This window comes from Eleutherodactylus coqui, chromosome 8 (assembly GCF_035609145.1).
Source record: "Eleutherodactylus coqui strain aEleCoq1 chromosome 8, aEleCoq1.hap1, whole genome shotgun sequence".
Classification (NCBI taxonomy): Eukaryota; Metazoa; Chordata; class Amphibia; order Anura; family Eleutherodactylidae; genus Eleutherodactylus; species Eleutherodactylus coqui.
In genome coordinates, this window is record NC_089844.1 from 142,270,439 (window position 1) to 142,284,806 (window position 14,368).

Sequence of the window (14,368 nt, forward strand, 5' to 3'; positions counted from 1 at the left end):
GCCCCCTATGTACAACAATATAACTACAATAATACTGCCTCCTATGTACAAGAATATAACTACTATAATACTGCCCCCTATGTACAAGAATATAACTACTATAATACAGCCCCTATGTACAACAATATAACTACTATAATACTACCCCCTATGTACAAGAATATAACGACTATAATACTGCCCCTATATACAAGAATATAACTACTATAATACTGCCCCCTATGTACAAAAATATAACTACTATAATACTGCCCCCTATGTACAAAAATATAACTACTATAATACTGCCCCCTATGTACAAAAATATAACTACTATAATACTGCCCCCTATGTACAAGAATATAACTACTATAATACTGTCCCCTATGTACATGAATATAACTACTATAATACTGCACCTATGTACAAGAATATAACTACTATAATACTGCCCCCTATGTACATGAATATAACTACTATAATACTGCACCTATGTACAAGAATATAACTACTATAATACTGCCTCCTATGTACAAGAATATAACTACTATAATACTGCCCCCTATGTACAAGAATATAACTGCTATAATACTGCCCCCTATTTACAAGACTATAGGCCTGAAAAGGCACAAAGACACACAAATAAAATGTGCTTGCATTGCTTTTTACACCTGGGAGCAATTTCTTTTCATTAACCTATTATATATTAATTTCGGTTATTATATTATGTCGTCTTTTGAGATCAAGACAAAAATAAAACTGCAGCTGTTGTACTCCCTGGACCCGAACAGTAAGTGATGGATCTGCCTCCTCCATCCTGTCATGTATGAAGATAGATGCTCCTGCCACCCATGCCAGTGGATCTATATTAATGCTCATTCGGAGGCAGTAGCTAGTTCCCGGCGGTTGGTTCACCATCTGTGGTGGGTGAGGCTGCACTAAGTGACTTAGCAGCTTGATGCACACACAAAAAAAAGAAATGTTGTGTAATTAACGACTTGTTTAATTCCCTTATAATGAAGCTTTATGTGGCGTTGGTTCAGCACTAATGGATCAGAAAAATTAAGGATGTTTTTCAGGCCGGCGCTCTAATGCCCAGTGGGCACTTTATAGTCGGTAAAGGTGACCTTCCTCCCACACAACACAGAGATAATTACTGGCTAATGTTGTACTAGACCTGTTCTCTGAGGAAGAGGTAAACAGCACGTTCATACCTGAGCCTGCCAGGTGGCAGCAGCCGGAACGGAGAGGCTTTATCCAGAGACCACCGAGGTACCTACTCAACAGTTCTATATCTAAATCCTGCCATTACCATAGGGAACGTGTATTACAGCTCGCTCACAACAATGGTGGCTCCATGGTGGTCCTCCGTTGCTGATCTCCGCTAGAAGACAGGACAGAATTGGGCTGCAAACAGTGCCAGTCTATCTAGTAGATTCCGGCAAAATATCCGACTGCTAACTGGAAATCGAACGGACCCCATTATAGTCAATGGGGATCCGTTTGGTTCCATCATAAGACGGAGCAGTCCAGCCAGAAGGTGCGGTTCTCCTGCTCTCCGAATGGAGCAGAAAAACAGAACTCCTCAACGCTGATGTGAAGGAGCCACTCCATATATTTTCTGATTGTTTTCATCATTTATTCTGTGTACTGTATACAGAAATCTGATAAAAACAGTCAACAAGCTGCTGTTGATAGATCTTGAGGGGTATTACAGATGGGCTTCCTGCCTTGAAGCCTCCTACTTCCAGTATAATGACACTCACACACTGAAAGCTCATATCAATGGAAACAGAAAGTCAGAAAGTTTTGTAGCACCACATCAGACATGTTTCCCCCTCAGAGGTGTCAGTGTGACCCCTTTGTCACCACTGGACACACATGGAGCCTGTAGGCACTTCCTGCCATACATGTTGTAGCGCATCATGTATGGTGGGTGATAAAGGGGGCATGTAGACTCGAACACTCCCCCAGAGAGAAAAACACTAGGTGTAAGGTCCAGGGAACGTGGAGGCCAAGGAATCAGTTCACTGACGTCACCATGTGCCTGGCCAACCCATCTGTTTGGTAGTCGCCTATTGAGCTGACTTCTCACTGTGCCCCGTCCTGTTGGAAGATGAACCCTGGGATTTCCTGTTCCGGCTGCGGGAGAAGCCATATCCGTAGCGTCCCGGTACAAAATCTCAGATTGTTTCCTCATAGAAGAAGGTTCTGCACACTTTGCTGCAGGTTATAGCGCACAACACATTCACCTCGGGGGAGTCCTCATGTACGCTCCACATAAACCAGTGGGATCTTCCTCCCAGATTCTGATGTTTGTTGCCCGGAAGGTGGGAGGCAACTTCATCACTAAAGACTCCATGAAACCATCACAGAAAGGATGTCACTGCGCCTTGTTGTCCGGTTTCTGGGCTGTTAACAAGTGCAATCGGTAGGGACAACATGGCAGAATGTCCCACACGGTCGGCTGCAGACGTCCAATACTCTGCTTGCTCTGACAGTGGATATCTGTGTGACACTTACCGGACGCGCACCGCTGTTTTCGCGCCTACTGGTGGACGGACGGATGATTTTCGCTTACAGATGCAGCCTTCTTCCTTAAAATCGGAGTACCGCTTAGGAGTTGGGCACCCGCTGGCGGACCTTTACCAGACTTTGTCCGAAAATCACGTTGCAGACTAATGACAGACCGGTAAATGTGAACGTCAGGGACACAAAACGATTTCCTGTCTTCGTTGGCAGCCATTTGGTCTCATACGCCCCTACCGATGACCGCGGTATAATAAAACTATGTGATAATAAGCCGGTCCTTGTTGCCCATAGCAACTAATCATTTTATATTAGCTGCTTGAGAAATGGTTGGTTGCTACGGGCAACAAGGATGTCTTATGTAGACAGTTTTGCTTAAATGACAATATTTGAGCGTTTGTTTCCATTGATATGAAGTACAGAAGTCCATCTGTAATAACCCTAATAATAATCTGTAATAATGTAATAATCTGTAGTGACCACCCGACACAGACCATGGACAACAATGTTGCTGAAAGAAGAACTAAGGCAAGCTCACCTCCTTAATAGGGAACATGTATGGTCCCATGAGCCTCATAATGTAAAGTTGTGGGCTGATAGGTCAGGGGGCACTAAATCTGGGAATGTGACTTGTATAAGCACATGCACCCCCTTTACTCGTTGTCCACTCAGGAAGACACCACTTGGTGCATTCACCTATAACTTATCCCTTCATTCCATACAATCCTGGACTGGTAGAGTTGGAAGGGAGCTCCAGGGTAATCAGTCCAACTCCCTGCTCAGTGCACGATCACTAAATCATCCCAATCGTCCCTCTGTTTGAAGACTTCCATTGAATGAGAACTCACCACCTCCCATGACAACCTGTTCCACTCATTGATCACCCTCACTAATATCTAATTTGTGCCTCCTCCCTTTCAGTTTCATCCCATTGCTTCTAGTCTTTCCTTGTGCAAATGAGAATAGGGCCGATCCCTCTGCACTGTGACAGCCCTTCAGATATTTGCAGACACCTTGTCACAGATCCAACGCTGTTTTATATTGGTTTGAGGATATGGACAATTGGACTGGCTGCACAGAGTCACAACCTGAACCCTCCTGAACATCTTTGGGATGAACTGAAATGTTGGGTCAGGAAATATGAACAGCATACCATCTTCTTTGAGTAAACTTGCCAAATGTTTGCAGGATGAATGGAGGGAAATACCAGCTGAAGTGTATTAGACGTCAGTAGGAAGTATGCCACGAAAAGTATCTGATGTCATTAGGGCCAAAGGAGCCCCACTGAGTAGTAACATATGGAAATACTATTATTGATTCTTGCTCAGGCGTCCAGGTACTTCTGGTAGGATAGTGTATCTGTGAGGAACAGTATTTCAGATCACTGTTTATAGTTGGAGAAAACTATTAAAGGAACTCGCCTACTAAAAGCGATATAGTATGTTATACCCAGTGGGCGGAGACTTGACACCGCGATTCAGATGCGCCCCACAATACGTATGTATTCCATTTATTCACTAACATTTTTATTATATGCCATTTTTAACACATACTCATGAAATAATCAGTTAAAAATGAATTACTCATTTATAGTCAATTAACGCGTCCAGAATGTGACTTCAGATTTGAACCGGATCCCAGGATTAAAAGAAATCAGAGAACTCCTGAATAGGGAACATGCCATCTGTGCTATGTAGGTGCACATACGGATTCCAAGACGCAGATAATGACGCGTCTCACAGACCCGCTCCAAAAAATATGGTTTTGAGATCTTAAGAAAACCTGAAAGGGATTATCTAATGAAGACAACCTTTATCCATACGTCATTTTAGGGCATATGGGCCATTTCTGGCTGTGCCCGAGTGCCACTCCGTGACATTTGGGAGCCAAGATGTGGAGCGGCGTGAATAAAGGAGCGTGACGCAGTGACTCGGGGCAGGCCATTAGCGTGCAGGGCACCAGAAAAAAGTTAGTTTTTTGACATAACTGACATTCATCTGTTTCTAACACACGTATGCCCAGTGAGTGTTACATGGGCAGCGCTGTGGTGGCAACTTTTGCTGCGCAGTTTTCATGGCAGAATCCCATTAAAGGGACTCTTATCAGCTCCTATGAGCCAGGGAATGGCAATGAAAATAGTATGAGAGTGACACTTCCAGACCCCATGCCCCAACTCCCATTACTTTATTTACAGAGTCTCTTTAAAGGGGTTGTATAGAAATGCCACAAAATGACTACCGCCCCGTTCACCCAGTGATGATTTGTCCTAGGACAGGAGAATACATGAGCAGAATGGAGGGGGAAGGGGATGGGACCAAGGGTGGAACCCAACGCTACACTATTCCGAACAGTGTAAAATTAGTCTCCGCCCCTCCTTCCACAGTCCCACCCCATTCCTCCTCCTGTCTGCACAAGCATTCTCCCACCCTGGGACAAGTCGCCATCTGCTGCACGGACAACAGCCATTGTGTTGCACGCCCGGACTGCCCCTTTATAGTTTTAAACAGCCTTACCTTCTCGACCATCCCCTTGAGCCACAACTTTGGGGTCTGTGAATTCTGGACGGTGACCTGTAAGCCAGCTGTGAAGGAAAGACAGGGACATGTCAGTAGATTTCTGGCTTGGCTAGTGAGAGGCCTATGATGTGGGTTGGGAGGGGTGTCATTCCTTCTTAAGAGAGCATCTAGAAGGTGTGTGAGGAGACTTAGAAGGCCATGCATGCTCCTCTGGGATATATATAAATAGTAAAATGGAACACTACCTCTACAGCGCCACCTACTGGAAAGCATTCCTTCAATTTAATGTCACATAAAAAGGTTTTCCAGGTGAAACTATTGATGACCTATCCTTAGGATTCACCTCAATGGGAAAAAGCCGCAACGCCAAACTCGGCCACTGCTCTACAGACGGCACACTGAGCATTTCGGTCATCTGCAGCAGCTTTATCAGCAGGGGCAGTGAGTGGCAGACCTAGACTTACCTACGATTGATGGCCTCAGTGGAGAGACCCCCACTAGACTTTTATTACCGATTCTATGGACCGGTGATAGAAGTGTATCTTGGTGCCAGAGGTGTCACTTGATGCTGTTGGGCCCCAGTACAAAATCTGTAACAGGGCCCCTCAACTATAATGCTTCTATTGTAGTACTGGTCTCTTCATATGGGGAAGAGATACCTAATGGCCCCCCTAAGGCTCAAGGGCCCGGGTGTGATTGCACCCCAGTAGTTGTGCCCCTGCTTGGTACAACTTCTTTAAAACCACCAAGCGCGCTAACCACCTTCCTTATATCAACTAGCCCCAGTCATTGGCAAGTAGCCAGAGAGGGAAATCAAGGATAAAGTAAAAGCCCCCTTTTATAGTTTGGTCCATTCACAACAGGTGTTTAGTAGCGACTAATGATGTTTATAAGGCTTAATGTCAGCCTCCAGCAGTTCCAAGACTACAATTCCCAATATGGCTGCCAGGTTAGAGATGACTGCTCTATCTACAGAACGTACCCAGACCCCATTACCAGTGCGGCTCATCATCTAATTTCCCTATGTCGGACACACATATTATGGCTAATTTCATAGGATGCCAAATGAGTGCAGAAAAAACTATTCGTTATTTGCATCCATTGCCGAAAGTCTAATATACATGAAAGCGACTGTCCTTTTAATCACAGGGCCCATTTATCATAATGCAGGTATTTAAATATTCACGCTGACGGCAGCCAGAAAGCCGACGCTGTCAGTGCTAATGGGGGAGTTCAGACACAGTGAACATTTTGCAAAGAATGTTTTAGCTCATTTCCAAGTTTTCAGCGGAAAAAGATGTCTGAGAGCGAGGGTTCGAGGACAGACAAGGCGCTGCTGTCAATGCTGATGTAGACAGAGATGTCGCTTGAGGAATGTCACCCTGCAAAATGCTCATACACTAAGGGTAAAGAGGACGATCAGATGTGTCTGGGTTTCTTACAAAAACAGCAAAAACTTGGTTGGATGAGCTTTTATAACTACTCAACTGCCACGTTGGGCCTCTTCTGTGCAGACCATGGAGGTACGAACACAAGATGAATTCGGCGGGCGCTACTGTAGCACTTCCCACTAAACTAACAGTGAAAGGTCACTTTATTAGAGACACTGAGTCTTTCATGGTCGAAGGTTCCCTATATGGAAATTATTCCCATGACCCCGGAGTGCAGCATAGAATCAGCTAATGTGTATGAATGTACAACTCGCCGTCCCTTAGCATGGATGGGATATAACAGCAGACGACCAGTTGCAGCACCTTTGTGTATAAGAGAAACGTACAGGCGAGACTGCAGGGGCAAAAGAGCGCAACACTTGTATCACTGAGCAGCAGAAAACCATCACCTGGTCAGATGGAACCAGATTTCTATTGCTGATGGGAGGTCAGAATTTGGCACAAGCAGCATGAATCGATGACCCCTTCCTGTCAGCTGATCAGAACATGTCAGCACCGCCATCTAATCTGCAGCAACTACAAGAAGCTTCCTGTCCGCAGGGGCCGATATTCCGGCAGAACTTTTCCATCACTTACTGGAATCCACACCAGGATGAATTGCTGCAACTCTGAGGGCCAAAAGAGGTCCAACACCGTACCAGATGGCAACCTCTAATGAAGTGGCCATTCAGTGTATGTGCTGAAGTTGAGGTGGGAAACAATATTTACATTTGTATTTTTCTCCATGTGTTAGGAAGACTCAGAAATTTTTTACATATGTAATTTGGAGAAAAATCAGATGCCTCCCTAGTGGCACTGCAAGATGAATAAGTGTCTGCTTGTACCCCATAGCATTGAGGACACCATTAAAGGGGTTGTCCCGCGGCAGCAAGTGGGTCTATACACTTCTGTATGGCCATATTAATGCACTTTGTAATGTACATTGTGCATTAATTATGAGCCATACAGAAGTTATCAGAAGTTATTCACTTACCTGTTCCGTTGCTGGCGTCCTCGTTTCCATGGAGACCGTCTAATTTTCGGCGTCTAATGGCCAAATTAGACGCGCTTGCGCAGTCCGGGGTCTTCTTCTTTCCTCAATGGGGCCGCTCGTGCTGGATGCCGCCTCCGTGTAGCTCCGCCCCGTCACGTGCCGATTCCAGCCAATCAGGAGGCTGGAATCGGCAATGGACCGCACAGAAACTCTGCGGTCCACCGAGGGAGAAGATCCCGGCGGCCATCTTCAACAGGTAAGTAAGAAGTCACCGGAGCGCGGGGATTCAGGTAAGCACTCTTCGGTGTTCTTTTTTAACCCCTGCATCGGGGTTGTCTCGCGCCGAACGGGGGGGGGGGGGTTGAAAAAAAACAAAACCCCGTTTCGGCGCGGGACAACTCCTTTAATCCTGACAAAACCTTAAACTCCATCTCCTGAAATGCAGCTCCAAATTTGCAAGCAACCTCCACCATGCTTCACTGCTGCCTGCAGACATTCAGTGTCCTGCTCTCCACCATGCTTCACTGCTGCCTGCAGACATTCAGTGTCCTGCTCTCCACCATGCTTCACTGCTGCCTGCAGAGACTCAGTGTCCTGCTCTCCACCATGCTTCACTGCTGCCTGCAGACATTCAGTGTCCTGCTCTCCACCATGCTTCACTGCTGCCTGCAGACAGTGTCCCGCTCTCCAGCAAGCTTCATTGCTGCCTGCAGACACTTAGTGTCCTGTTCTCCACCATGCTTCACTGCTGCCTGCAGACACTCAGTGTCATGTTCTCCACTAAGCTTCACTGCTGCTTGCAGACATTTATTTTTTTCCCTACTCTCCAGGTCTTTGGCAAACAAACTGCTTCCGTTAGAGCCAAATATTTCACATTTTGACTCACATAGTTAAGTAACTTGGCCTTGTTTCTACAATGAAGGTATGTCTTTTTGGCATCAGTTCTTCCATGAAGACCACTTCTGGTCAGACCTCTCCAAATAGTAGATGGGTGTTCCTAGGTCCCATTGGATTCTGCCAGTTGTAAGCTGATGACACTGCTGGACATCTTTTGATTTCTAAGGAAAGTAAGCATAATATGTCTTATCTGATGCACTAAGTCCCTTGGCTGACCACTGCGTCTACGGTTCTCAAGATTGCCAGTTTCTTTGTGTTTCTCCAGAAGAGCTTCATACTCCATCTTTTTTTAAATTTTTGCCTGGGAGAGACTTTGCTGATACAGTATAACTACCTTGTGTCTTGTGGCTGTGCTCAGTCTTGCCATGGTCTATAACCTGTGACAGCAAACTGTCTTCCACAACCTCACCTTTGTACCAGTGTTTGGCTGTTCCTTACCCAGTTGTAAGCCTCCTACACAGCTGTTTCTGTTTCAGTTAATGACGGTGTTTCGACCTACATATGAAAATGATCATTATCTCCTGTTTGGTATACTTGGTTAATCATAAACCTAACTGTAATCCTACAAAATCCCTGACTACACAAGTGTAACTAGAAGAACTGATGCTGCTGTGAAGGCAAAGGGTGATCACACCCAAATATTGATGTGATTTAGCTTCCTCTTTTGTTCATTCACATTGCATGTTGTTAACTGATATACATAAACTAACACTTCTATTTTTAAAAGTATTCTCATTTTGCAGCACTTTTTCCACGCCTGCTTAAAACTTTTGCGCAGAACTGTACATTTGTCTCTGTGAGTAAAAAGTTATAAAGATGCTGGATTTTACATTTTAAAGCCCAGGGTAGTCAACGGTGGAGCGTTACCAATTCTAATCTCACTTACAGCCACTCAAACTTCCGTATAAAACTAGTAAAAAAAACCTGAAATGCGTCAGCGCTCACATTTACCGGAACGGGTAACGAGATGAAACAGGCAGTGTCATGTTGTATTTATAAGAATGCAAGTAATTACCTGTCAGCGTCGCTGTCAAGCCGTCCCGCAGCTCACTGACTAGTTGAGAGGACACAAAAGGAAATTCACAGACTTACTCTGTCCTCACACAATAAATGGTGCTGGTGTCTGAAAATGTAAAATGCCTAGTAAGCTGGTTTGTAGCCTACGGGCATATAACCGCTCGCCCACATCAAGGCGCGCCAGCGTCACAGACGTCATGTACTAATAGTTTAGCACATCCGGGAAGATCTGCAGAATTCTCGACTCACAAGGCACAAACATTAGATGAAGACGATGGCTCCAAAGTACTGCTAGAGAAATTGTTGGTCTGAATGCCCATCTGGCTCAGATGGATTGGACAGATAAATGGTACTGCATACAGCATTATTTTGTCCAGTCAAAACAAAGGAACCAGATGAACCCCTATTGTGAGTCAATGGGCGCCATTAGTGTCTATCATGGCGCTGCGTTGAGGTTATATTTATCAACAGATACAATGATGAAGATGTGAGAAGTTTATGCTGAGGGCTTATTAACACAACCAGGCCTGGCCATCGGTGCTGGACTAGCAGAGGCCGGGATGTCACTGCCAACTGTCTGGGGCTTTCTCGTGTAACGGTGTGGAGAGTATACAGGGAATGGTGTGATCAAACTATATACTAAGAACCTTGCATTATTTAATATGGACAGTATATGTAGTTATGTATTTTTTGATGATAATGTATTTTGAGGCTGTTGCCATTTTTTGGTTCCAACGAGGCCTGGTTATCAGTACTAGACTAGCCGGTGCCAGGATGTCATGCCAACCGCGTGGGGGTTTTATCATGTAATGGTGTGTAGAGTATACAGAGAATGGTGTGATCGAGGAAAGCATCTAGCGGAAGGGGATCCTGTGGACGGAAACAACTCAAACAGCAGACTACAACGCTGGGGCTCCAACCTACGTGTCTAAACGCACAATGCGTCGTTCCTTAGTGCAGATGGGTACAACAGCAGACGACCAGTTCCAGCTCCATTGTGTCTGAACAGACTCCAGGGGGGGGGGGGGGCAAAAGAGCGCAAAACTTGTATCACTGAGTAGCGGAAAAACATCACCTGGTCAGATAAATCCAGATTTCTGTTGGCCCGTGCTGGTGGAAGATCAGAATTTTGCACAAGCAGCATGAATAGATGACCCCTTCCTGTCAGCTGATCAGATGATCTGAACATGTCAGCACCTCCATCTAATCTGCAGCAACTACAAGAAGCTTCCTGTCCGCAGGGGCCAATATTCCTGCAGAATGACTTCATGACCAAGTGGAATCTAGTAGGCCTTGTGTGGCGCAAATTGTTAAGGCAGTATACAGTCCGAAGCTCTCATGACCTGAAGGTTGCAAGTTCAATCCCTGAATGGTTCAGGTAGCCGGCTCTAGGTTGACTCATCCTTCTGAGGTTGGTAAAATGAGTACGCAGCTTGCTGGGGGGGTAATAAATAAATTACCTGAAAAGTGCTGAGGAATAGGTTGGCACTATACAAATAACAAGTCCCATCCTGCTTTCCACACAACGATGAATTACTGCACTTCTTAAGTCCAAAGAAGAAGGTCCAACGTGCTACTAGATGGGGGTCTAATGAAGTGAATATTTTATAAGATTCTTTCTTTCTAACTATTTAATTTGAACTTCACTACCAGGATTGCAATGCTCTGTTCTACCTGCAGGGGCACTACAGGGAGAGTGAGCAGAAACTACTTAGAATCGGTAGCCATAATCAACTTGCACAGTTTGGCGTGTGTATGAAGAAGCACTGGCCACGGTGACCGCTTTTTATTTCTCCCCTCTTGCATTTCATTTTGAATTTAATCCCCGGGCTTTACTGTACTCTGCTATCAAACAACATTCCCATCCGTAGACATTTGCTTTCATAGTGCCTACACATATGTATTTGCTGTTCTTCGCTGTAAAGGATTTTCCTCTCTAGTTACTATGACTACATGTATACTACAGCTGCCAGCCCCATTTAATGTGGCCCCCTGGGGTGCATCGGGTTGGAGAAGAAGCTGCTGGCCCAACCCCTGTGTTGATTTCAATGAGAGCTGCGCTTGCAATTACGAGTGCCAGCCACCACAGGTCGGAGCAGCAGCTTCTGCTCCGGCGCCAATGTATCCGGTGAATGCTGCCTCTACTCACCCCGACTGCAACTCTGGTACGGGCGCACAATGTAGGGACTGTGACCGCTGATCTCTGCGCCAAGGTGAGAAGTCAGCGGTCACAGACTCAGCAGCGGCTGCTACCAGACCGGAGCTGCAGGTGAGGTGAGTGTGATGTTTGTAGGGCTGTTGCCTGGCCAGAGGCCAATAGGAGGTCACTATTGGCCTCTGGCCAGGCAGCAACCCTAAGACTACTAAGGTGGGGGGTGGGCTCACTATTACTACTGAGGTCAATGTAGTGCTCACTGTTACTATGGCTACGATGGGGTCACTGTTACTATTGGGGTCACTATTACTAGTGGGGTACCACAGGGGGCTGTATTGGAGGAATCACTGTAACTAGTGGGGTACCACAGGGGGCAGTATTAGAGGAGTCACTGTTACTAGTGGGGTACCACAGGGGGCAATATTGGAGGAATCACTGTTACTAGTGGGGTACCACAGGGGGCAGTATTGGAGGAATCACCGTTACTAGTGGGGTACCACAGGGGGCAGTATTGGAGGAATCACTGTTACTAGTGGGGTACCACAGGGGGCAGTATTAGAGGAGTCACTGTTACTAGTGGGGTACCACAGGGGGCAATATTGGAGGAATCACTGTTACTAGTGGGGTACCACAGGGGGCAGTATTGGAGGAATCACCGTTACTAGTGGGGTACCACAGGAGGCAGTATTGGAAGAATCACTGTTACTAGTGGGGTACCACAGGGGGCAGTAATGCAGGAATCACTGTTACTAGTGAGGTACCACAGGGGGCAGTAATGCAGGAATCACTGTTACTAGTGAGGTACCACAGGGGGCAGTAATGCAGGAATCACTGTTACTAGTGGGGTACCACAGGGGGCAGTATTGGAGGAATCACTGTTACTAGTGGGGTACCACAGGGGGCAGTATTAGGCCCTATTCTTTTTAAAATATTAATGAGGTCGTGGAAGGATTGTGCAGGAAAATATCAATATTTGCAGATGATACAAAACAATGTAAAACATGAACACAAGAGAGGACGCAAGGAGATTGCAAGAGGATCTGGATAAGTTGGGGGCGGAAAAGTGGTAAATGAGGTCTAACACTGATAAATGTAAGGTTCTACACATGAGCAGAGAAATACATATCACCATTACACACTAAATGGGAAACCACTGGGGAACACTGACATGGAGAAGGACATGGGGGTTTTAGTTAACTGTAAGCTTAACCAACCAGTGTCAGGCAGCTGCTGCCAAGGCAAATAGGATCATGGGGGACATCAAAAGAGGTCCAGGGACACATGATGAGAACATTGTTCTTCCTCTTTACAAGTCACTGTTCAGACCACACATGGAATATTGTGGACAGTTTTGGGCACCGGTACTCAGGAAGGACATATCAGAGCTTGAGTGAGTACAAAGGTGGGCAACTAAAGTAATTAAGGGAATGGGCGGACTACAATACCCAGAGAGGTTATCAAAATTGGGATTATTCAGTTTAGAAAAAAAAAAGGGGCTGAGGGGCGGCCTAATAACAATGTATAAATATAATCAGGGGACAATACAGATTTCTCTTATCATCTGTTTATACCCCAGAATGTCACAAGGGGGCGCCCTCTACACCTAAAGAAAAGAGGGTTTCCATAGTACAAGAGAGGCCTGGACGTCTTTCCTGAGCGTTACAATATTATATGCTATAATCATTAAGAACTTCAGAAGGGTCGGTGATTCAGGGATTATTCCGATTGCCAGATTGGAGCCAGGAAGGTTTTTTCTTCCTAAGGGCGCCCACCCACTGGCGTTAGCGATTTTCGTGCGTGAAAAACGCAGCGTTTTCCGCGCTTTTTTTGCGGCGTTTTTCGCGGCTTTTTCCGTTAATTTACATTGACATTCATGGGTGCATTAAGAGAAAAATAAGGACACATATGCAACTGACAGTTCCTATGTTAAAAATTGCAACGGACTGAAAAAAAAACGCCAGTGGACAGGAGTACATTCAAAACTAATTGCTCTTGAGAAAAAACGCAAAACGCAAAGGAAAAAAAATCGCCAGTGGGTGGGCGCCCTTAGATTGGGAAAATTGGCTTCTACCTCATTGTTTGTTTTTTTTGCCTTCCTCTGGATCAACATTGGGGACATGTCTTTTTTCGACCTTACATACTATGTTATTATGTTTATTCACTGTGTATCGTATTACACTGCACATATGGGTTCTTTGACCTTACATGAATTGTTTTATTTGTCCTTTTTGTTTCTTCCTTTCTGTTCATATCTGTTATTTCTTGTTATCACCATTTCTATGTCATCTATATATATATATATATATATATCACCGTCCGGTTGGTTTTAGATAGGGATGAGCGAGTATACTCGCTAAGGCACTACTCGCTCGAGTAATGTGCCTTAGCCGAGTATCTCCCCGCTCGTCCCGAAAGATTCGGGGGCCGGCAGTAGGTGGGGAGCTGCGGGGAGGAACGCAGGGGAGATCTCCCTCTCTCCCGCCCGCTCTCCCCTGCTCCCCGCCGCAACTCACCTGTCAGCTGCGGTGGCCCCCGAATCTTTAGGGACGAGCGGGGAGATACTCGGCTAAGGCACATTACTCGAGCGAGTAGTGCCTTAGCGAGTATACTCGCTCATCCCTAGTTTTAGAATATGAAGTCATCACCATCGTTATCTGTTTCACCTCTTTGTGCCGGAATTCTAGCTTTTGTATTCTCCACTCTGCACTCCTTGGCACTCGTACAGTGCCACTAGGCTGGCAGCACCTCCTTGGTACACCGCCTAGTCGCACCTTCCTCCACAGAGCCCTGTCCACCCTACTTTTTTCTTCTTGCTTCATTAGCACGCAGCGCAGACCCTTCCCACAATGGG

The 14,368-nt window shown here is 45.7% G+C and overlaps 1 protein-coding gene across 1 annotated transcript in view; it reads right to left on the minus strand.

The window, feature by feature from the left end:
• B9D1 (B9 domain containing 1) overlaps positions 1-14,368 on the minus strand; it is a 58,357-nt gene that overhangs the window by 10,267 nt on the left and 33,722 nt on the right. The window contains exon 6 of the mRNA XM_066576603.1: positions 5,022-5,089. Coding sequence (XP_066432700.1) covers positions 5,022-5,089 — 68 coding nt within the window. The remainder of the gene's footprint in view (positions 1-5,021; positions 5,090-14,368) is intronic.